Source organism: Felis catus, chromosome B3 (assembly GCF_018350175.1).
Source record: "Felis catus isolate Fca126 chromosome B3, F.catus_Fca126_mat1.0, whole genome shotgun sequence".
Lineage (NCBI taxonomy): Eukaryota > Metazoa > Chordata > Mammalia > Carnivora > Felidae > Felis > Felis catus.
This window is the reverse complement of record NC_058373.1, coordinates 9,293,737-9,318,780: the sequence shown is the minus strand read 5'-3', so window position 1 is coordinate 9,318,780 and position 25,044 is coordinate 9,293,737. Positions and strand designations below refer to the sequence as shown.

The 25,044-nt window shown below is 43.2% G+C and overlaps 1 protein-coding gene across 3 annotated transcripts in view; it reads left to right on the top strand.

Annotated features, from left to right (window-relative positions):
• Positions 1 to 1,131: 1,131 nt before the first annotated feature.
• AGBL1 (AGBL carboxypeptidase 1) overlaps positions 1,132 to 25,044 on the top strand; it is an 843,888-nt gene continuing 819,975 nt past the window's right edge. For 2 of the 3 annotated variants that reach the window (XM_045058839.1, XM_011282742.4), the window contains exon 1: positions 1,132 to 1,545. In XM_045058839.1, the coding sequence (XP_044914774.1) occupies positions 1,495 to 1,545 (51 nt within the window). In that variant the 5' untranslated portion in view covers positions 1,132 to 1,494. The remainder of the gene's footprint in view (positions 1,546 to 25,044) is intronic. The other variant, XM_045058840.1, reaches the window with a different exon arrangement.

Here is a 25,044-nt window from a genome sequence, read left to right as displayed (position 1 = left end):
CGTGGATGGGGGAGGAGCAGAGGGAGAGGAAGACACAGAGTCCAAAACAGGCTCCAGGCTCTGAGCTGTCAGCACAGAGCCCGATGTGGGGCTCGAACCCACGAACTGTGAGATCATGACCTCAGCCAAAGTTGGACGCTTAACCGACTGAGCCACCCAGGCACCCTAAAAATATATATATTAAAAACAAAAAACAAAACAAAACCCAGGGGCTTCCCAAACTTTAATCTGCTGGTAATTTTTTTTAAGTTTATTTATTTTGAGAGAGAGAGAGCATGAATGAGTGGGGGAGGGGCAGAGAGAGAGGGAGAGAGAGAGAATCCCAAGCAGGCCCTGCACTGTCAGCGCAGAGCCTGATGCAGGGCTTGAACCCACAAAATGTGAGATTATGACCTGAGCTGAAATTGAGTTGGGTGTTTGAGCCACCCTGGTGCCGCTATGGTAAGTTTGTTAACCAGCTTTGATTCTTCTGGGGATCTTGGGAAAACGTAGACTCTGATTCCAGAGCTCTGTGGTGGGGTCTAACAGGCTTCCCGGTGAGGCACCCAACCACATTCTGAAAAGCTGGCACCTAACGGACTGTTAGGTGTTGACACGGGGAGAAGGATTGGGTGACCAATTAGCCACTAAAACCCTTCTCACACACTCAAGCGGAGGACACAGAAAGAGATCACGGATCCCACATTGGTCCTGAGGACACTCAGGCAGGGCAGGTGCGTGGAGCTCCGTTACCTGTATCAATGTGTTTGCAACAGGAGGAGGCAGGATGGCTTTATGGTTAGTGCCTGTGCCTCAGGGCCAGCTTGTCTCTTTGAGAGCTGTTTTCTTAGGGCTTAACACCTCCACGCCTCGGTTTTCTCATTTGAAAACAAAGATGGGGTACTAACAGACTGTCCTCCATCGGGGTGCGGTGGGACATAACAGGTTACATAAGGGACCCCGCTTGTAGATGCCCGCAGCAGTTATTTCCTTCTCGGCCAGAGCTCCAGTCCCTGATTCTGGGACCTCAGGGGGCCCTGGGCTTCTGTGCCCTGCCTGCATGGTTGTGCAAGCAGCCTTGGGTCTCCTGTTACCCGGGAGCCGGCAACAGACCAAAATAACGGGAGGGGACAAGCGGGGAGGGCCGAGCGAGCCTCTGCAGGGAGTCTGACCAGGTCAGCTGGGAATGCCTGTCAGCCATCCAGGGTGGCTCCTGCGTGGGCCTGGAGGTGGGTGAGTGACTCACGCTGGTGCCCTCTCCACCCCCATGCCCAAATGCTCAGCCCTCCCCGGGCCGGGGCTCACCTAATCCCCACAGTGGGAGTCGGGGGGCATTTGCGCCTGAGCCGAGGGCTAGGGTTGCAGCGCGGTGACTTCACACTCAGCAGCATGTGCAGCTGAGGCCTCCGTGCAGCAGGCTCCCGCGAGGTGGGCAGCGAGGTCAGCTTGGCAGCCGCTGCCTCTCCAGCCCCGATCTGGCCGCAGGCAGCCGGTTCCCCGAGACCCAAGGAAGGGATGGCCGAACAAGAAGCCAGTGGGCTGCAGGTCCTGCTGCGCACGCTTCAGGTAGGAAGGGGTGGAAGGGTGTGGGGCCCAGCAGGCTGGGTCTCTGCCGGCCAGCCTGCCTTGGAGCTGTGCTCCCGCAGAGTCCTCTCTGGCACCAGTGGCCAGTTTGCCAACCAGCAAGAGCACACAGGAGCCAGCAGCAGCTCTCACCTTGAGGCTGACCTAAGTGATGCTATGGTCTTTAAATATTAACTACAACCATGTCGATGAGTGTGCTCTGCTACAATTATTGAACCTGATGGGATTAGAGGCTCGGGCTGAAAGATCCGGGTTTGCTAGAGATGGGCAAGATGGAGAAAACGTGTGTCTGGCAAATGAAGGCCTGGCAGGAGAGCCGTGGGGATCACCTAGAACAACATGGAAGGAAAAGGGGGAGCAGGGGAGAGGACTCCTCTGGGCTTCCTCTGCTCCATGCCTACCACAGGGCTTCCCAAAGAGGGGTCTGCATCAGAACTGCCTAGGATGCCTGCTACGAGTGCGTCTTCCCAGGTGGGATGTGGCCAGAATGAATTGGAATCACCAGGGGCAGGGGCCTGGGAAGCTGCCTCCCCTTGTGTGATTCTGTTCACTCCTGGTTGTGAGAATTCTTGTCCTAGAGTAGTAGTTTGCAAATTTGTCTGTGCACTAGAATCACCTGCAGGGTGTTAGAGATTGGTGATGCCTGGGACCCATTCACCAGAATTTGGATTTAATTGGTCTGGGGAGCAACCTGAACCTGATTGGAGCAAACTCCCTAGGTGGACTCATTGTGCAGTTAAGGGCCAGAACCACTGCCCTAAGACTTGGGTAGATGCTTGCACTTAACCTGATTCTGGGAATGCCAGGGCTCAAAGGGTACTGAGAGGTCTTTTGATTCAGGATCCTAGACCTGAAGTCCATAGACAGGCCTCTCCAGAAGATGGGCTTCAGGGACCCCATGACCCCATCTCCTGATTTAGAGTGGAAATGTTTTGTCCTTACGTTCATTTTCCCCTGCTCTGAAAAGCTGTCTTAGTTTTCTTCTGATTCTTAAGGAAATCTGTATCCCTAAAAAATCTAAGAACCAATAAATCCAACCTTCCAGTGGACAAAAAAACTGAGTCTCAGAAGTGAAATAGCTTCCCCAAGGTCATATAACTGCTTGATAGAGAAACTGAGACTAGCACCAAAGAACTTCTATATCGGGTTGACTTATAGTCTTTTGACTCATTCTGTCTGATGCATAAAAGGCAAGAATGCATCTGGGCTAGAAGTATGGGGGCGGGGGTGGGAGTGGACCTCAAAGTAAATTTGCAGTTGGTGCCGGAAGTCACTGCAGGTTCAACTCAATCTCCTGTATTCCCACCAGTGGGGATTTATAATTGATATTTAGAATGATCGCTCCAGGGCAATGCAAGATTCTCAATCATCAAAGAAAGATTTAATTATGTTCAATATACCCTACTTAGTTCCCAATTAACCAGAACATTAAAATAACCGGAACATGCTTCCCCTGTGTGCTTGGCTGATCAGAATCTAGTTGTAGAATTGATTTGGGTTCCTGGCCCAGCCCTCTCAAAGTGTCTCCATGAGGCCTGTTCCTGTCTTGACAATTAGTTAGAACTCTGACATACTTTTAAAAAAGAGAACCCAGAGCAGACGTTCTGTGGAATGATGTTTCACGATGGGTTTGATGCTCTACCCTTGAGGACTGCCAGCTTTCTGGATTGCCAAAATGCTTTTGATTGGGAAATCCCGAAGTTCTTATTAATTCAAGCCAGTACCTCCTTCCTCATGCATGAAGCTGATAGAAGGCTTTGTATTGCTTCTCAAACCTCTGAGGAAGACAGTGGTTATGTCTGAGCAGGATGTGAGCTCAGTATGAGTTCCTTGTGTCTTTCAGGAGCACCCCCAGAACATTGCCAAGGGAAGGGAGAAAGAGAAGGAGAACAGATAAACAGAAAAAGCAAGCACAGAAATGACAAATGTCCCCATGACATGTTAGTAGAAATCCCCATCCCAGAACATCACCACTTCTGCCTTTGGGGGGCACAATAATAAAACCAGGTCATGAAGGAATAGTCAGTTTCCACCTGTTACCTTTTGCTGTGCAAATGCGAAAGGGAGAGGTGACTTTTCCTACCTCAGTTTATGTACAGCTTACCTCTGTCCTGAAGGTATGAGAATCAGATTTTTACCCAGACATTTTCCAAGTCCCTGATTCACAGCTGGGGTTTGAGGCAGAAAATCAGATTGAGTCTCGAGGGCCTGGGTGAGGGAAGAGGCAGCCCACAGCGCAGGTGTGAGAGACAGAAAGAATTGGACCCCGTCCCCATTTCTGGCACTTACCAGCTGTATGTCCTTGGGCAAGTCCCTCAACCTCTCTGAGCCTTCATTTCTATATCTATAAAAAGAAGACAATAAAAATATGTTCCTCAGTGCTTTGTGCGAGGATTAAGAGAATCCATTTGAAAAGTGTTTGTAAACTATAAATGACTGCTCAAATGCCTGTAGTTTTTATGACTTCCCCAGTCGAGTCACAGTGGAGAAGCTGGGAACACTAGCCTACCCTTTTCATCAACCTGCCCTGCTTTTTTCTCTGGGTGGGCTCCAGTATACTTGGGTAAAAGGGAGGTGTCTCATTCTGTCCCTCTCGCATGTCTCCATGTGGGTTGAGCTAATGGGAAGGATGGGGAGCTGCCAGGGTAGCAGGATGTGGGCTCCACGCCAGCTCTGATGCCGTGAGCCCTCACCCGGAGGCATCCTACAACATGCCAATTAAATCCCTTATCAACACATGAAAAATGTATCATTATTCGGTCAGCTTTGGCACACTCTGAGCCGCAATGTGGGCACAGTTTTGCTATTTGCATTTGTACTTTATTATTTTATGTTATAGCTCAAACCGAATTCTACGTTGGCATCGTTGCCAAATGTGCACAGTGAACTCCTTTTCTCAACTTGGGCTTCAGGAACATTATCTATTATGGATTGTGAACCAGGCTGCAGGATGTGAAGCTTCCTGCCTTGAGTTAGCATTAAGCTGATATAATCTTAGTATTAAGCTAAGATAATAGAAAACCCGGATGGGACCACAACTTTACTTTTCCCCTTGGACTTCTTCTTCCAAGGATTATTTCCAAGACAACAGGTGATTTCAGCCCCTGGGCTGCAAAGAGGGGATGAGTGAAAAAAACGGTGATTGATATGTTTCATTCACAACTCTTGGGAGTTGTGTTTCAAAACATGTGCTTGGAAATTTCCTTTCTAGAATTCTGTGCGGAAGATGTGGGGATCTCCATCTATTGTACATCAAAAGGGCCAGGTGGCACAGAAATGGAGCTTTCCTTCTGGACATAAACAGAAAGGTTTGGACAAATCAAGGGGAGATTTTTCCTTTTAGGTATCAAGCACTGTTGTACGCTTTCTAGAGATCACAGATTTTATCTCTTTTGGGGAGTCTGAGACTGTCTGAGGGTTTTGGAGAGCTCTACCTCAACCGCAACACAAACATGAAAACAAACTGAAGTCTGTTTTAATTTCAAGCACCAGTAGAAGCTAAGAAAAAGAAAAATCCCATAAGAACATGCATCAAATGAAAAAGGAACAAAGTGGGCAAGAATTAGCATCCGTGTCTAAGGAGTACTTGGTGCCGGTCAAACTAGGGCATGAAGTGGATGGTGGTGTGTGGGCGTATGCTGAGATGGAACTGGAGAGAAAACTTTATTCGGTGTTTTGTTTTTCAAGAAACTGTTGCTTTCACAGCTACTTAAGTTCTTTGGAATTAGAGATTGGAAAAAAATGAACATTTATTAAGGGTCTGCTCTCTGCCAAGTTTTCACATTCATTACCTAACATCACTCTCTCTGCCACCTGTGAGGGAGGTGTGGTTGTTCTGTCTTGTAAAGGAGGACACTGCCCCTCAAGGGAAGATTAGGATGCTTAAGGTCCATGACAGAAACTTAGCAAATCCCTAGAAGAAGGATGTGAAGCATATCTTGTCACTCCAAAGTCCTTCCACTGGACTACATTGCTTACATGACCTAGGGAATGCCCAGTCATTCTTTGTTTGAGGGCACTACTTTAGCCTGATGGAAACTGAAGGTTGAGGTGTATGGATTCTCTATGAAAGGGGGGAGTTTTATTTAGAACTAAAATCTTCCATATATTGTTTTGTTATGTGGGTAAATAACTCTTGATAAAGGAAGGTAACACTTTTGATTTGGGTCAATTAGATATTTTTAATATCCATCTCTCTATCCATTTCTTCATCCATCCCTCCATTCATCTTTCCATCTTTCCATCCATCCATCCCTCCATCTGTCTTTCCATCCATCCATCCATCCATCCATCCATCCATCCATCCATCCATCTTTCCCTCCATCTATCACTTCATCCATCGTTCCATCCTTCCATTCATCCATCCATCCATCCATCCATCCATCCATCCATCCATCCATCCATGCTCTATAGCTTTCTGTGTGCTAGAAGAGATCCAGAGGACACTATTTGGTAGGATGACGTGTTAAGAAGAGCAAGGTCATTGGATCTTGGCTCAGCCAGGTGAAACTTTTGTGACTCAGGAGAAACTATTGAACTTCTCTTTCCTGAATTTTTTTTCATATGAAAAATGAGAATTACTCTTCCTACTCACAGGCTTATTATATGTTTAGAGAAAAATGCATGTAAAGAGCTAAGCATGGTGGTATGTGTCCGATAAATAGCAATCACTATAATTAAACACAGTCCCTGCTCCCATGAAAATACAATGTTAAAATGAAAAGGTGGGAGGATAAAAATATTTGTAGAGCAGGTCTGTATGCAATGAATGCCATGGTGAAGGTAAACATCAAAAGAAAATTCTATAGAAGTTGGGAAAAGAAACTCCTCTTGGCTGGAGGTTCAGGGAAAGCCTTGTAAAATGGGTCAGATTTCAGCAGGGGAAGGTATGATTCCCAGAGTGGGGAGGGTGCTCAGTGATCTTCCCCATGCCCAAAAAGTGTGGAGAGGATTCAGGACTTGCCTTGGCACTGAGTTTGATTAAAACTGAAAGTACATGAAGAAGAAGAAAGGAGATAGAAACGTAAGTTTGCCGAAATGCTAGAGAGTCTTGAGTGCAAACTTCAGATCTAACCATGCCCTTGGGGATGGCTGCCTATCCCTAAATGTGGGTGGTGGTGGCCACAGGACATTCAGCCAAGGCAACAGTTCTAAAGCTAATTGGTGGGTTTGAGCCCTGCGTCAGGCTCTGTGCTGACAGCTCAGAGCCTGAAGCCTGCTTCGGATTCTGTGTGTGTCTCTCTCTCTGCCCCTTCCCTGCTAGTGCTCTCTCTGTCTCTGTCTCTCTCTCAAAATAAACATCAAAAAAAATTTAAGCTAATTAGACAGCGGATCTTTTGACATGGAGGTGTCACTGCTTTCTCTTGTCAAATAATGTGATGTGTTCCCCCCAACCTCCCCATCCCTGACCTACCTTCTGTCCCTGGTCCTCTTCCTATCCTGTCCCCAGCCTCCAGCCCCAACCTGCAGACCTTTCCTGTCACCTAACTCAATTCTGCATCTCACCCCAAACTAAGCCTATTTCTCTTCCTAATCCCACCCTGGGAGAAAGCCTGGGATGTTGAAGCTCAGGGATTGGGAAAGGAGAACTGTTTTAAACATTTCTCTCTCTCTCTCTCTCTCTCTCTCTCTCTCTCTCTCTCTCTCTCTCTCTCCCTCTCTCTCTCGTTTTGTAATTTGGAAGGAACAAATTATGTTAGAGGCAGCATTCAAATGTTCTTGTGTCAAAGCAGCTCTGATCACATGGCTATATTCCAAAGACCAGCATTGAGTTGAAAAGTCCTGTCCTCACTTGGGAGTTGAGAGCAGTTGGCATTTCTATTCCCTGAGCCCAGATTCTGGATCTGATTGCTTCCTTGAACACCCACCTCCACAGGGTAGGGGCTGAGGGACATGGGGCCAGCATTGCTTTGAGATGTAATTGGAAATTTGGCATTACTGATGACGTGTTGAAGCAAATGGCCAACAGAGAGACCCACACCCACAGTAGGAATCTGTAACCTGGCAACATTTACTCTACAATTTACTCAGTTACTAAAACTGGAACCACTCTTTTTTTTGTTATGGTGGTAAAATATACATAACATGAAATTTACCGTCTTAATCATTTCTAAGCGTAGCGATCAGTGGCATTAAGTATATTCGTGTTGTTGTACAACCATCACTGCCATCTGTCTCTAGAACTTTTTCAATTCCCCAAACTGGAAACTTGGTACACATTAGACACTAATTTCCCGCTCCCCCAGCTCCTGGCAACCACCCTTGTACTTTCTGTCTCTGTGAATTTGACTATTCCAGGTACTTCATATGAATGGACTTTTATGGTGTTTGTCCTTTTGTGTCTGGCTTATTTCACCTAGCATGATGTTTTCTAATGGAACCACTCTTACAAAAGCTAAATAGTCTTAGTTGGGGCCCTGGGAGTTGGGGACATTTGTAACCAAGGAGGGGAAGTTGGTCTGGGTTCCCAGTTACTGTATCTGTAAGGGTGGAACAGGTATCTACAACTCAAGCAGGCTGGGGAGAAACGCACCCTCTCGGGTGTGACCTCCAGATCCTTTTGTCAAACCTGAAGTGAAGGAAGTTGAGGGTTGGTGGGATCCATACTTTTTCCGTGAGTGATAAAATATCACTTCAAATTGATAGATCTCCAAGCCACACTCTTGTTAGAGAAAGGGGTGTGTATGTAGGATGAGGGAGAGATTAATAGCAGAGATGCTGGGAATAAATGAACAAGTGGAACAGGGGCACCTGGGTGGCTCAGTTGGTTAAGTGTCTGATTGTTGATTTAGGCTCAGGTCATGATCTCATTGTTTGTGGGATCGAGCCCTGTGTCAGGCTCTACATTGACAAAGTGGAGCCTGCTTGGGATTCTCTCTCTCCTCTCTCTCTGCTCCTCTCCTGCTTTCTCTCTCTCTCTCAAAATAAATAAATAAATCTTTAAAAAAAAAAGAATAAGTGGAACAAAGGACATGGAAGCAAACAGAATGGTACAAAGTATGTGCTCACTACATATTTTTCCTTTCTGTCCTTCCTCCCTCTTCCCTCCCTCCCTCTCTCCCTTCTTTCTCCTTCCCTCCTTCCTTCCTTCTTTCCTCCCTCCTCTCTCCCTCCTTCTTTCTCTCCCTCCCATTTTTCTTCCTTCCCCTCTTTCTTTCCTTTTTTAAAATAATTTTTTGCAAACTGAATCCATCCATATAGCTAGTGCCCAGATGAAGTAATGGTAAACTCCATTACTCTTAACCCCCTCAATCACTTCTCCCCCATTGTGGCCACTAGCCTTGTTTCTAACACCACAGATTAGTCGTGCATGCTCTGTACTTCATATAAACAGAGCACTGCAGCCAATCCTCTTTTGACTCAGCATTCTGTACTTCCTCCATGTGGCTGCCTGTAGTGGCAGATTGTTCATATTCTCATTGCCGAAGAGCATTACATCATGTGAATATGCCACCATTTATTTGTCCTTTCTGGAGTTGATGATACTTGGGGTAGTTTCCTTTTTTGGGTTCTAACAAACAGTGTTGTCGTGAACATTCTAGTACATGTTTCTGGGAGCACAGGTATGCATGTCTGTTGGGTATACATCCAGGAGTGGAGCTGATAATAAGTTTAGTAGGAAAGAACACTTTTCAAGAATGGGTGCTCCAAAATAAGCACCTATTAGCCATGTAAATACCATTACTTTGTGAGAGTTCTGGACCTCCACATCCTTGCCCAAATGTGCTCAATCCATATTTGTAGTTGGACCTGGCTTGAGATTCTTTGCATGGAGAGACTTTGTCAGATTCACATTCTGTGTGTTCGGTTCCCCCTATGTGGTCCCCCTCATAGTAATAGTTAAAATAATAATTTACATTTATTGAACAGTCAGGAGCTGTGCAAAGTCCTTCACACGCATTGTATCATTTAGTCCTTGAGGGAATCCTAAGAGGCAAGTAGTATTCTCATCCTCATTTTAAAGCTCTAAAACAGAAAACTGGAGAGGTTGACAAATTTCTCACTGTCACAAAGTGAGTGAGTGGCATTGCTGCAATTTGAGCAGAGGGACTCTGACATCAGTGGTATCGACAGGTGTCAATCTCCAGGTGTATTGACTCTCTGAGGGAAAGGAAGGGCATCGAGAAGAATCTGAACCAGTTTTTCCAGGTGGTAAGTGTCTACTGGGAAAATGCAGTCCCCCTGCCCCCCCCCCCCGACTTGGCATACCTGGGAAGGAGAGCAACTGTCCCTGTGAGTCTGGGAGGATTGGCCAAGAGGGTGGAGAACAAGTGCCGGAGGCAGGGGTCAGCAAACTCAGTCAAGGCCAGATAGCTAATTTTTAGGTTTTGCAGGCCATAGGACCTCTGTCGCCAACTGTTCAATCCTGTCGCTGTAGTTGTAGATGACATGCAAGTGAATGGGCATAGCTACGTTCCAGTAAAACTTTATTTACAAAAATAAAGGGCCAGATTTAGCCAGTGGGCAGTGGTTTGCTGAGCCAGTCTGGAGGCCTTTGGGCATCAGCCTGGTAAGAAAGGTGGGAGGTGGGGTGGAAAGAGAGAATGGTGCAGCGGGGGCCTGCTGAGATGCAAAATGCCATGAGTGGGGGAGCTCCCCTCATCTTCCATGGGTGTCCTACTCAATAACCAGGATATCCTTCTTGCCAAGGCATCATATCAAATGATGCTCTGGATGTCAGAGTTCCTCTGGGGGCAAGTCTTATAGAACCTGAAATGCACAGTTTAGAAGCCACATCCCAAGTCATTTCTGCTGCTGTTGCCTTCACTTTTCTGTGTATTAGTGGACATAGTGCTAGTGTCCATCAGCCCTCCAGGGGTGGACTTTCAAGGCCATTTTATCAGCATTAAATCAGTTTCAGAGGCAACTGTTCTCCACTTGGTTGCATCCAACAGCAGTACCAGCACAAGATATGGTCAAACAAGCACTTCTCAAACTAGGTTCTATAGAACACCAGTTTCTCTGGGATGCCAATGCCCTCACAAAGGGTCTTAGTGACAGATGGATTTGAAATGTCATAAATTTACTAGATTTCTTTACTGAAAGGATATTAATCTTCTAAAATCTTTTTAAGCATTTATGTCTTTCACCTCTCAGTTTAAATGTCCTTTACTCAGAGAGAACTTCTCTTTTTTTTTTTAAATTTTTAATGTTTATTTTTGAAAGAGAGAGAGAGTGGGGGAGGGGTAGTGAGAGAGGGAGACACAGAATCGGAAGCAGGCTCCATTCTGAGCTGTAAGCACAGAGCCCGACGCGGGGCTCAAACTCACAAACTGCAAGGTTATGACCTGAGCCGAAGTTGGACGCTCAACTGACTGAGCCACCCAGGCACCCCCAGAGAGAACTTGTCTTGATGGCCCAAGTAGCCACCAGATCCCGAAGTCTCCTTTCCCTAGTTTGACTCTGCATAGAACTTATATTCTCTGATAATTCTTTGTTTCCTCCCGCCCTTCTTCCATCAGGGTAGCAATCTCATTTGTCTTGTTCACTCCTTATCTCTACTGCCTAAAGCACTATCTAAATCATAGTAGGTGCTCAATAAATGTTTGTTAATTGAATAATAAAATGCACATGGTATATTGAGTTGGGGATATAATATATAGCACTTCCAAACCATCTTGGGGATGGGATAGTTTTTATGGGAAAACCCCACTAGTGTCTCATAGGATATTAGAGAGCCATGGAGCATATTTAGGAAATGATGACTATAGGCCAATGCTACATTAAATCACTGCTGGTCCATGAGTGTTGAATTTCTCCTGGTCTGGAAACTGACTTCTGGCATGTTGAAACTATTCTGACCTGAGTGCTTGCAAAGTTAGTTCTATTGGAAACCTAGGGTCATTTCTCTGTTTAGTGGATTCCACTAGCCAATGACTCTGCCAACTGTCTGCAGGTCTTGAGTAGACATGAATTCTGGTCCTTGATTGGAAGGAAGAACGTAAGCAACAGATGTGGAGGTTTAGAAAGAGTTTCTTCCTAAAGGTCACGCGATCCATTCTGCTTCTGATCAGGACGCCAGGTGGTGATAAGGATGGCATTAGCCTCAGGTTTCAGATGAAAGGCAAGGTTAGATTTCATAGTTGGGTATCTGATGAAACTTTCCCTAGGGAACTTGGGGAGAAGGCAGCATCTCCAATGAATGTCCAGTCATGAGCTCTCTCCCCACCTTTCCAAAAACAAAAGAAAAGAAAAAAGACTCCAAGTGGTGTTAACATCTCTAATCTCTGGGTCGCACCAATCAGTACAGTTCAATGCCCTGCATTTCTGAATCCTAATCATCTTTTTTTTTTGAATCCTAATCATCTTTATTCCATCCCTTTGAAGACGTGAATTAATCTAAGTAGTTCCTATGACAATGCAGATATCTTTCATTTCTCATAAAAGAAAGGCTATAAGCAAATCTCATTTTGTTCTTGACTTTCATTATTAAATCATAAGACATGTATTATACATCCTCATATATATTGGTATATATCATGTACTGGCATATATACTATATATATTATATAGTATATATATATATTCTAAAGGAAAAAGATTCCCCAAGTGACAGCTAAAATTTTGCAATGAGGAAGAGGCTAAGATGATAATATTTGAAGAAAAACGGGTATTAAAATTGAAAGAGTGTTTTTGCTGTGAGCCACCTACATTTGTTGAGCACTTACTCTGTGCCAGAAAATATTCTAAGCATTTTTCATGTTATCTCGCAACACTCCTATAAGGTAGGTACAATTACTATCTTCATTGTACAGGTGAGGACCATAAGGCACTTGCTCCCTATAAGTAAGAGAATCAGGGCTTGAACCCAGGCACAGCTTGGTTCTAGATTGCTACTACTCATTGCTATTACTCATCAGGCTACAGCATTCCTTTTCCTTTTATCTGTCCTTGTTACCACTAAATAGTTTTTTTCCTTATTAAGGAAGTAATACAAGGCAGGGGCTAGGTGAATCAGCGATGTAGGTGAAGGGGATTAAGACGTATAAACTTCCAATTATAAAATAAATAAGTCATGGAGATAAAAAGTACAGCATAGGGAATAAAGTCAATGATAGTATGATAATGTTGTATGGTGACAGATGGTCACTACACTCAATGTTGAGAGCATTGTTTAATGTATCGAATTGCTGAATCACTATGTTTTATGCCTGAAACTAATATAGCATTGTATGTCAACTATACTTTAATAATAGAAATGAAAAAAGTAATACAAGATCATTATGATAAAAATTTATTAATATATAAATATAAATTATAGGGAATAAAAATCCCCCCATGAAGTCCTATTCCTGAAGACGAACACACAAGGGTCTGCTGTCTTTTCTTTTAGATGGTTATACACATGCGGCAATATGTATATTTCTATAACTATGTACCTATGTCTCTATCATTTTAACACACTGTTGTTCAATTTGCTTTTCCAACATATCAGTTTAATTGAACATCTTCCAAAGCAGCACATACAGATTCAGCTCAATATTTTGTGGTAATTATATAGTAGTTTAGTATATGGATGTACCATATACTAAATAAATATAAGTACATTTTCTTCTAGGGTTTCACTTGAATTTGACTTTATGTTTTTTATTCTTTGATGTTAGATGTTTCATTTCAACAGTCAGCTCTTCAAACTTTTCTTTCATGGATTATTATTTTTTTTACATACAGTGTTATATTAGTTTCAGGTGTATAATATAGTGATTCAATAATTCCATACATCACTTGGTGCTCATCACGACAACTGCATTCCTTAATTTTCATTGATTATTTTTGACCATAAGACATACTTTTCCCCATGATCTCACTCTCATACTTAATGATGTTTAAATTTAACCTGGCACCATTCTCTTTTTCTTAAGTCCTGCTGCTTTCCTAGAGCTTCTCTGCCATACCACACTTCACCAGCATGCGGCAAAACAGTTAAATTTATATCCTTCAAATTTCTTTCCTGGAAGATCCCAGTTCGATAGCATACAATAGAGCTCTGCTTGATAATATTTGGAAGCTTTACATTTGACATAAATGTTTATTTAAAATGAACATAAAAAGGTTTCTTGGCTGGGTTTCAGGAGGCCGGAGCTGATTTTGGATGCTGCCACTGACTTTCTGTTTGACTTGAATCCCCTGGGCCAGCATCCTCTGTATTTTGACAGTTTTCAGATTTCAGTGCTAGGAGATTTTCCCAGCAATATCATCTACTTCGTTGGTATATTATGACTCTCTTGTTATGGTTCGTTCATTTATCGAATGACTCTGTTGTTCCAGAGGCTGCACTAGGTAGTGGGTGGCAAGGTTCTCAGAATATTATCAACCATGCACTATCCTATTGAAAGACTCCTGAATGCTAATGACTAATGTCAGGAAGGATGAGATCCAGAATGCTGTGGTCACACCTGTCCCCCAATGCTCCGTGGACCATTCTGTTCTGGGGTGACTGGCTGAGAACACATTATTGTCATTACTCCAAGTCTCTGGAGGAAGATCTGAAGTCTCAGCACCTGTAACATGTTCAGCTGTGTCTACACACCTTTGTTAATTCATATGTAGTCTTTTTTTTTTTTTTAATTAAAGGGCAATGATTCTCAATCTCTTAATTCTTTTGTTTTTCTTCCAGGAAGCAGGGAATCATAGATCACATTCTGATGGCATTGAAATCTAAAGACACTTTCCCCCAGATAAATGCACAAGCAAATTTTGTGAATAATTTCAGGGTAACAAACCACACCATAAGATTTCACTTTCTCAAGGTATTTATTTGGGTTTGTTTCATACCATGGAGCTCTTCAAGGTCAGAATAGTAGAGGTAAGTTCTTTTTTTTTTTTTTTTCTAATGTTTTCATTTATTTATTTTGAGAGAGAGAGAGTGTGTGTGAGTGGGGGAGGGGAAGAGAGTGAGGGAGAGAGAGAGAACCCCAAGCAGGCTCAGCACTATTAGCCCCTGATGTAGAACTTGAACTCACAAACCATGAGACCATGACCCAGGCTGAAATCAAGAGTCTGATGCTTAACCGACTGAGCTACCCAGGGGCCCCAATAGAGGAAAGTTCTAATTGCATAAGGGAACCTCCACAATTCTATCCAATTGAGATATTCCCCTCATGTTTCCAAACTGGGTGCAATATTCTTGCCTCCATAACACAACCTGGTCTTTTATACCTGATCTATACTTGTAAAAATCATAAGTACCTTTGATAGATCAACTGAAATGTTACTTTCCCTCTAAAAAACCCCCTTTCCTGATAATCTGAGTAGATGATATTTCTCCTCCCTCTGAGGTAACCCAGAAGCATCTGTACTTCTCTCTTAAATCATCTGTTCTTTGCTTTGTTATAAATATAGATGTTCTTTATCTAGTCAACAAACTTTTATTAGGCATTGGGAATCCCAAAATAAATATGACATGGTCCTTGTCCTCCCAGAGCTCATGGTATGAAGAGGAACCAGATATATATTCAAGAATCTCCCAAAAGTTGCAGACCCTGTGCCTGGGAAAGCATACACATGCACTTAAACCAAGCAATTAAATCTTAGAGGATTTGCCTACAGTTTGAATAAGAATTTATGCCATGTGACTGCTTGGGTCGACATATGAATAAATGATTATAGAGCATTATTATAAATAAAGAGATAACAACATGCCCAGTATACTTTTGGAAGAAGAGGAATCTCAAACAATCTCTAACCTTCCATGAACTTCTGCTCCTGAGTAATAGATTAGATAATTCAGAACAACCCTTGCACTGGACCCAATTAAGAAAGTGTGGATAAAACAGGAATACTTTTTCTGAAGAGCATTAATATTCTAATAAGATAATGAACATTTAATGGACTAAGGTCAGGAGAGGTGGGAAACCCAGAGAGGTGAGCAGAATTCTGGGTCTTCTGCCTTGGAGGCATTTACTGTTTTGGAAGGTGTGGTTGGAAAGACTGAGTTGTATGTACATTCTGTGGCCTTGCACATCTAGAGGTACAAGAGTTGAGACAGGACTTGCCAAGAGTAGGGACCCTGGAAAACTACTCCCTACCTTTGAGCTGATTCCTGAAGGGCTGCTTCCTAAAAGTAAAAGTAAACTAAACACCAGCTAATCTTCACATTGACCCATTTTTCACCTTGTCTGGGTGGCCTAGAAATATCTTAAGAATTAGACAGGTGACCTCAGATCCCTAGAGCTTCTAGGTGCCTGGTAGTACAAAGTAAAATCTCATTGGTGGAAGAAAGTGTCATACTAGGCCTTACATAAATTCTAGCAATAATTTGAAAACTAGGCCCAAGGGGAAATAAGTCCATATGAATAAATATCACAGAAACAATATGACAGTATTAGACCCACCAGCACTCCAAAAACTGGAATTATCAGACCCAGAATGTAAGAGAGCTTCGGTTACTACATTCAAAGAGATTAAGATCAAGTGTGAAAAATTTGGCAGTGAACTATAATCCATCAAAAGTGATATGGAAGATTTGAAAAGGAGCCACATGGAAATTCTTGAACTGAAAAATAATATAATCTAAATTAAGAACTCAATGGATAGGTTTGGGGCGCCTGGGTGGCTCAATCAGGTAAGTGTCCAACTTTGGCTCAGGTCATGATCTCACGGTCTGTGAGTTTGAGCCCTGCATTGGGCTCTGTGCTGACAGCTCAGAACCTGGAGCCTGCTTCAGAGTCTGTGTCTCCCTCTCTCTCTGCCCCTCCCTCACTTGTACTCTGTCTTTCAAAATAAATGTTAAAAAATTAAAAAAAAAAAAAAAAGGACTCAATGGATAGGTTTAACTGCAGTTTAGACGTGGCTGAAGAAAGAAGTGAAAATCAGGTCATCAGAAATCATCCAGAACAAAGCACAAAAGGTCAAAAGGATTGAGCATGCAGAAGGGCAGGTAAGAGCCATAGAGGATAGAGTGAGAAGATCCAACTTACCTTTAGTTGAAGTGCTCGTAGGACAGGACAGAATGGAGTAGTGATATTTAAAGAGATAATGATAGAGTCCCCAGTCTTCAATATGCTATCCATTCCTTGAAAATGGAGACAGTACCTACCTTACTCAAGTCTGTGTTCCATGAAACACCTAGCAGTACTTTATTGTTTGTTGAATTTGTTGGGTGAGGAAACCTTATTATTTTCTATTTCATTTTACATTTTTGGAATCATGTTGGAAGTTCCTTTAAAATGGTATATCTTTAAAGCTATATTGGGAAATTACTGTCTGAATATAGATATACATTCAAATATCCAAATCTCTGTATTTGCACTTGCCACTCCAAAACTTAGAGCTTAATCTACAGCTGACACCATGGATGAAGTTTACGCTCTTGTTTGAGATCTGATGATTCATTTCTGACCCAAAAAATCCCCCTCAAACTCATATGTGTTACCTATTATCATACTCCATTTGTTTTCTTGCTGTTTAAGCTTTATAGCTGACTTTGGCAATGTGTTATAAAATTCTAATCTGGCCACAGCTAATTAAAATGTTCTAGGGACGTCTGGGTGGCTCAGTGGGTTAAGCATCTGATTCTTGATTTCTGCTCAGGCCATGATCTCACGGTTTGTGAGACTGAGTCCTGTGTCGAGCTCTGTGCTGACAACATGAAGCCTGCTTGGGATTTTCTCTCTCTCTGCCCCTCCCCTGCTCTCACTCAAAATAAATAAATAAACTTAAAAAACATATATTTTAAAATGTTCTATTTACTTGCTTTTGCTCTGTTCTCCTTAATGATATGGTATTCTGATAGGTAACTTCATATTTTCCTTTAAAATAGGAAATGCAAAAGATGCCTGGGTGGCTCAGTCAGTTGAGCATCTGACTTCGGTTTTGGTCATGATCTCTCTCTCGGTTTGTGAGTTTGAGCCCCATATCTGGCTCACTGTTGTCAGCACAGAGCCTCTGTCCCCCTCTCTCTCTCTGTCCCTCCCCTGCTCATGCTCTCTCTCTTTCAAAAATAAATATTTAAAAATAAATAAATAAAATATAAACTAGGAAATATGATGTTTTATCAGTTTCCCGGGAAACAGATTTGGAGACAGAGACTTGTGTGCAGGAGTTTCCTGGAGGAGTGCCTGGGGTCCATACACGGGGGAATTAGGGAAGTAAGATTGGACAGAGGGAGGAGTTGAAATGCAGTGTAGCCACAGCAAAGGCTCCGTCTGATCCCACAGGGAGTTCTGGAACTTGGAAGGTCCTTTGGCAGTTGTCCTGTTCTTCAGCAGGGTGAGTGAGCCCTTGTACCTCTGCCCCTGCACCAGGGACCAGTAGTTGGACACAGGCTGCTTCCACATATGGGACATGGCCTTAAAGACTCTACCTGACAGCAATTCCCAGAGGCAGGGCACAGGTGAGAGGTGCTAGTCACTAAGGTTCCCTGCAGTGGTGGGGGTGGTGGGGTGGTATTTGTACCTCAGTCCTGAAGGGGGAACCAAGGAGGCACACTGACAGCATCCACTCTACGTGATCACCCATGACACTGGGCAACAGGAGGCCTAAGTCCGAATCTTGGCTTTGCTGCTAATTGGCTATGTGATCTGGACCAGCCATATAACCCTCTGGGTCATGGTTTCATCATCTTTAATGTTTTATTTTTTTTAATGTTTATTTGTTTTTGAGAGGGGGGAGGGGCTGAGGGAGAGGGAGACAGAGGATCTCCTTGCTGTCAGCAGACAGCCCCATGTGGGGCTCAAACTCACCAGGAGATCATGACCCAAGCCAAAGTTGGATGCTCAACTGACTGAGCCCCTTCATCTCTAAAATGAGGAGTCGGAATAAGGTCAGTTTTTCCTCAAAATTTAGTCATTTGTTTGCCAGTTCCATGACTGTATTTTCATACTTTTGGATCAGCAATACTATTACTCAATACCATTGTTTCCTTAACATAATTTCTTTCTAGTAAATTTGTTCCTTTTAACTTAACTTCATTTAAGGTGGCAATTTACATGCAACCATAAATATAGCAATAGCACTTAGCACAAATAGGAAGTAGCCACAAAAATAAATTTAACATAAATAACACAGTGCTGTTAAAGTCAGCTAAGCACAATTGCCTGTGGAGTCTCTGAGCCTGAGGCCTGCTCTCACTTTTCTGAAAAGATAGCAGCTATTGGAGAGGAATTGGAAATACATTAATAACTAAGACTTTAAAAGACATTTCCCAAGAGAAGAATACACACTTTCCTGAGACGAAACATTTTTCTCTGTGTAATTCAGTGATATTTAATGCTATGTTTCCTGTAGCACCTAAATCCAGGTCATATATTCTCAATGGGAAGTTTCTGACCTTTCATGCAAATCCTGGATTAGGTAGTCTTTAGGCTAAAAGTATATTAGTCCATGATTCTCTCCTTGCCTGAGAGGAGTGTTGGGGAGAAGATACGTACAACTTATAATTTTTTTAAGGTCATACATTTATTAGACTGAGTACTGGCCGGAAGCTTGAGGAATTAAATTCATTGGTTAGGGCTCCTAATTTTATGAGCACACCATATCTGAAATGTAGCCATGGTGATAAACAATGAGAACCTGGTGTTTGAATTCTTCTAGTCTACTGGGAAGAAGGAGCCTTTCGTAGAAGGTAGACACCCCTTCCTTGATAGCCCAGCACAGACCTACCTTGTGCCTTAGCTTTCCCTCTTCAGGCATTTCTGATCCAAGGGAGCCGCTACATGATGCTGTCATCCTGAGAGCAGTAGTTTCTTCAGATGCCTTTTCCCTGCTGACCAAGGGTTAGCTGATTTATCATGGGACATTTAGGCATTATTAGGGGGAGCCTAGAAAATTCTCCTTCCCGTGATCTTTCTGGAAGGTACCAGACCCTACACTGAGCTGCCCCATGTCTTGCTTTCAGATTTCTCTCCCCTCTGCACAAGCCAGTCACCCTCAGGAGTGGAGCTTTGAGTCTCCTCTAGAATTTTAGCTGTATCCTAAATTTTATTAGTGTCACTGTTCCTGATTCTTTGTTTAGCTATTGGTAACAGATGCTGTATCCCAGTCTTGGCATCCTTTAATTCCCAAATGTTAGGATTTGGCATCTCCTACCAAATTCACCCAAACTCACCGAGCAGGGGATGAGTAGAGTTTGCTGTCAGTGCCAATTTACTCCCATAAGTAAATTAGGAAAAATGCCATCCTTCAGGCTAGTAAAGGCACACCCCTCATTCAGTTAAATCTACATTCTGAAAATTCCTAAGGAATTGAGACCATAAGGACTCTTTGCTTCTATCATAAAACCAATTTATGTCAATGTATAAATAATGATGATAACGGCAGTCATCATCCTAATAGTAAGAAGGTGAGACTGAGTAGGAGGAGGTACAAGAAGAGAGAGGAGAAAGGAGAGAGCTTTACTGAGCATGCACTAGTTCCAGGTACTATGTTCTGGGGGCTCAATGGGATGGGGGGCTAACAGTCTTTGAAAACAGACACCTCTGCCTGATGAAGTGATCCCTCAGGTCTTAGAGCTCAGATGTGATTGAACAAATGAGTGTCTCTTATTCCCTTCTGGGCCAACCCAATTGCAGTAATTTTTATAGCTCTCTCTGTCTCTCGGAATATAGTCAGTCCTCAGGCTGAATTCAACAAGTTTGTGAAAGCATGTTAGTTTTATACGTATGGTTTTATTTGGTGTGACTTACAAGTCACATGGAATATGCGAAATTATGCCGGTCTTTACCTAGTGACCTGCCAATTCAGCCCTCCGTTTCTTCAAATCTCATCTGAGAATTACTTTTCTCTTTACCTCCAAATGTCTTACTCCCCATGCTGTTATTCAATTCTGAAAATGGCACAGGGACAAAACTTACATGAATAATAATGTGCAAATAAATGTGTGTTTGGTCTGATGTGTGGATAACTTCTCTGGTGTATTGTAACCTCGGATTCAGTTTTATTTGTCAAGTGCCTGGATATACAGAGAACAGGATGGTTCAATATTCAGTGAATGTGGCGTTTACATTACACGTACTTGATCTTTGTATGATTTGGTTCATTGAATTGTTTTTAGGAAAGCTATATTCCCCATTACTCAGGAAAAATGCATTTGGAAACACTCGAAGTACCCGTGGTCAAAGCAATTTTCATGCATGGTGTGCTGGGGGTCATGAAGATGGAGGGCTGATAGGTTGCAGATCTGTGGACCTACTAGAGCCCTCATCAGAGCCAGGAAACCTCTATTTTGGGATAACACATACCTTTTCACTCAATTCCAGTGGTTGTCAACCAGGATAATTTTGCCCCCTAGGGGACATTGGGCAATGTATGGAGACAATTGTGGTTGTCACAATTGCGGGGGATGCTGCAGGCTAAACATCCTATGTTACTTAGCATCCTAAGCTGCTAAGTGCTAAATGTCCTGCAAAGAATCCTGCCCCCTGCTGCCCTAATAAAGAATTACTCAGCTTAAAATGTCAATAGCGCCAAGATTAAAGTCCTGCCCTATTCAATCACCCCTTTGTGCTTTTTACTAATCTAGGTGAAATTTAACATGGCACAATACCAGAGAGCACAGTGTAATTTTGTTCAAATAATACTTTCTCTGAGAAAGACGGTGATGCTGTGCTTGCTAATTCTTGGAGTTGCTCTTGGAAGAATCAGGCCAGTGGATCTCAGGACAAACGTTTTCTCTCCAGAGTCGTCTCCTCCTCACTCCCCTCTGGCAGTGTGCTGTTGAGCCCAGAGAACCAATTGGCAGTAATCAATGTGATTTGCTTTGATGCATTCCTGAGGCTGGAGGAATTGTTGAACTCTCTGAATGACACATGCCTGGAGGCGAAGAGTAACATAATTCGCAAAGGAGAGAAAGAGACCAATTAGAGCTGATTAGAAACAGAACACACTGTGGGAAGTATTCTGGAGCCCAAGATCATTCTGGAAGATCCAGGTCTGCCAAAAACCAAAGACGGACACGGTGTCCTATGGTGTACAAGTACACAGGAGACCACAGGACAAGGTGAAGTAGGAGAATTTTACAAACACTGTGAACTCCTGTACTTATGGCTTCTGCAGCATGATTAAAGACTGTACTGCTTAATTTTGATCTGTAGTGACCAGACAGCGGGATTAACTCCAGAAAGAGCTGAATTTCGATCTTAGTTCTACACATACGAAGTATGGGCTCTTAGGCGTGTTACCTAACGTCTGTCTGTCTGTCTTTCTTTCTTTCTTTCTTTCTTTCTTTCTTTCTTTCTTTCTTTCTTTCTTTCTTTCTTTCTTTCTTTCTTTTTTCAACGTTTATTTATTTTTGGGACAGAGAGAGACAGAGCATTAACGGGGGAGGGGCAGAGAGAGAGGGAGACACAGAATCGGAAACAGGCTCCAGGCTCTGAGCCATCAGCCCAGAGCCCGACGCGGGGCTGGAACTCACGGACCGCGAGATCGTGACCTGGCTGAAGTCGGACACTCAACCGACTGCGCCACCCAGGCGCCCCGTTACCTAACGTCTTTAAATGTCAGTTTCCTCATCTACCAAGGGGGGAAATGAGATCTACCTGTGGTAAAGATGAAAAGGAGGCAGCGTTGTAAAGGTGCCAGTGCAGTCTTGGCACACGGCAGATGCTTGGTGAATGTTCACCTGCCAACTCTTCCCATCCTACCAAAATGTTGAGCTTCTCAGAAGCACTTTCTCGGAAGCCTTTTGGATGTGCATCAAAGTGCAAGCCACGCTCTAGAATTCTTAGTGGGGACAGAAAGATGGTTTACCACCATTGCGTTACTACTCACATTTAACCAGCATTCTCTCCTCCATCGTTGGTAGGGGGGCAGGGAGGAGAGAAACAGGAGGAAGGAGGATGGCAAACACTTGCTTCCAGCCTCCTCCATGGGTGAGAAGACAGGACTCTCTAGAACGGGCTGGGTGGCTGTTTTGTCCCCTCCAGCAGTCCTCAGAGTCTCAGGCGTCAGTAAGGGTTGGTTCCAATTCCACTGGCTTCTATAGTAATGCCTCACTTTTGGTAACTCAGTTGTCTAGAAAGATCAGTACTCTAGAAACATAACTGAGAACCAAAACAACCAATGAATGCATGGGAAGAGCCCACACTGGTGTCGTGTTGTAACTTCGGACGAGGTGTTAGGAGAGCCCCATGCTACTCTAATCAGAGTGGCCTTACGTTTATTTTACATGCAGTTAAATAGCCTTTTGATCTAGTTTTCAAGCCAATCATTTCACTGGGACCAAGGGATTAAAGGTTAAAAGGGAAGACACTAAAGGTAACTCCTTTGACAAAAGCAAAAAATGGCAATTCTATGTCCAAGCAGAAGCTTGCTCATCTTCACACTCTGACGAGAGTAATAATTAATTTTCTTTTTTTTTAAAATTTTTTTTTCAACGTTTATTTATTTTTGGGACAGAGAGAGACAGAGCATGAACGGGGGAGGGGCAGAGAGAGAGGGAGACACAGAATCGGAAACAGGCTCCAGGCTCTGAGCCATCAGCCCAGAGCCCGACGCGGGGCTCGAACTCACGGACCGCGAGATCGTGACCTGGCTGAAGTCGGACGCTTAACCGACTGCGCCACCCAGGCGCCCCTTAATTTTCATTATTATGAGCATGCATCCTCTCCAACAAAGCGGAAATGATTTGGAGTGTTTCCTGCTTAAAAGGGAATGGGAAATTTCAAACTTTTTCATATCTATCTATCAATGTACCCACATATATTTATATTTCTTTCTCTATATCTCATATATATGATGAGATAAAATGAGGATGATGTAAAGTGAAAAGGGATAATATTTCCACTATAATTCTTGGTGTACTTAGAAGATTCTTGTTAAATATTGTTATTAATATAAAATACTGTAATTTGATAATCAGGGGTGGACCCAGGTTTTGTAAGGCCTGCAGTTTCTGCATCTTTTAGCTCCCTCTTTGAGAAAAAGGATACAAAATTACAAATACAAAATTAAAGAAAATGGGAATATTTATTTATAAAAGTAAACCTTTGCAAAGTAGTGATCTTTAAAATGCTGACAAATACCGCGAGCATCCCAAAATCCAGAAAAATAACGTTATTTTTTAAATTGACTTCCTGACACTTATTTATAATTCTTTTTTCATAAGGTTTTTGACTGAATATTCTTTGATTGCCCTATTCACATGGCATCTTATAATTCCGTTTTCTAAAGAGAATAAGGGTAATTCAACCTGTTTTCTAGCATGGCTGATCAAAATTTACTTTTTACTACGGATAATTATGGGAAATTTTTTTTTCAGCTTGACAACTTGTGTTTGGTCATGTCTGGTAAACTTTTAAGATTATTGTCAAATTTGAGAAAACCTCTGTTAAGATTCTTTTATAAGAGCTGTTAAGTTTTGAAAGAATATTTCATAGACCATATTCTGGCTCTGAACATTGTATGACTTATGGCTGTAGCATTCCCCACATCTGGGGCTGGATCCTGCAGGCTATGTTCCCATCATGATGGGACCTTCATGTCATGATGATGGTGAGTCTGTGGAGGTAGGAACACTTCTGGAAGCCATTGGAAGCCATTGTTGCACAGGATGGCTAGCAGTAAGTTAACTATACACAAAGGTTACTGTAAATCATGGAAACAAATCCTGCTGAAACCGGATGACTGAGTCCTTAACTCAACTCTAGTGTCACTCAATATGTGGGAAAAGTACCTGCAGGAAGTCAGAGAGGAAAGAAACAGGGTCTTAATTGTGGTTAAAATACCTTCCTTCTGCAAATTATGCATAAACGTACGACCACGTAAACACGTAGCTGGGACCCCTCTCAGGTCTTGCAAGGGTCCCATGCTGGTGGGGGCTCTGAACCTCAAACTCCATACAATTCATGGCCAATCTACTCTGATAATAGTAACTAGTACTGAAAAGAGAAGAGAATTGGAGGACGTGGGCCATCACTTTGCTAGGGAACTAGCTGTGTGGCCCTGGGTAAATCATTTCATTTTTTATGGACCTTGCTTTCCCACTTTCAAAGTGACAAGTGTGAACGTGGTGATGTGCTAGGTCCTGATTCCCCCACACTGAGTGGCCCCGAGGACGGTTTCTGAGCAAGCCCAGCAGGGTCAGGGAGGATGGGGCCAAGCAAGAAGAAGTAGTTACTGCCTTAAGGACCATCTCTCCCTCCCCATCATGGCCAGCAGAGATTTGCTTAGCAAACAAGCCCAATGTTTTCCCAGCAGAGCAGAGCTATGAAAACTTGGCACCACCGAGCACTGGTACAATTACTGGCTGTGACAGGCCTATCTTTTATTTTCCTGGGAGCAAGATGTAAGGAGTGAGCTGTCTGAGTGACTGACCCGGGCATTCCTCTCTGGAAACCATCAGGACTGGAGCAGAATTGTCTCGGAGGCTGCAGGTCTCAGGCCAATTTCCCGCTAGTCCTGAGCAGCTCTTGTTTTCGAGGGTGACTAGAAGTCAGGTCAGACTAATTTGGGGGAGGGTTCCAGTGCCTTCTCTCTTCACCTCTTGACTTTTAATTCCTCTCATTTGATTAGGGAAGTGGGAGCAGGAGAAGGTGGGTGGTGACT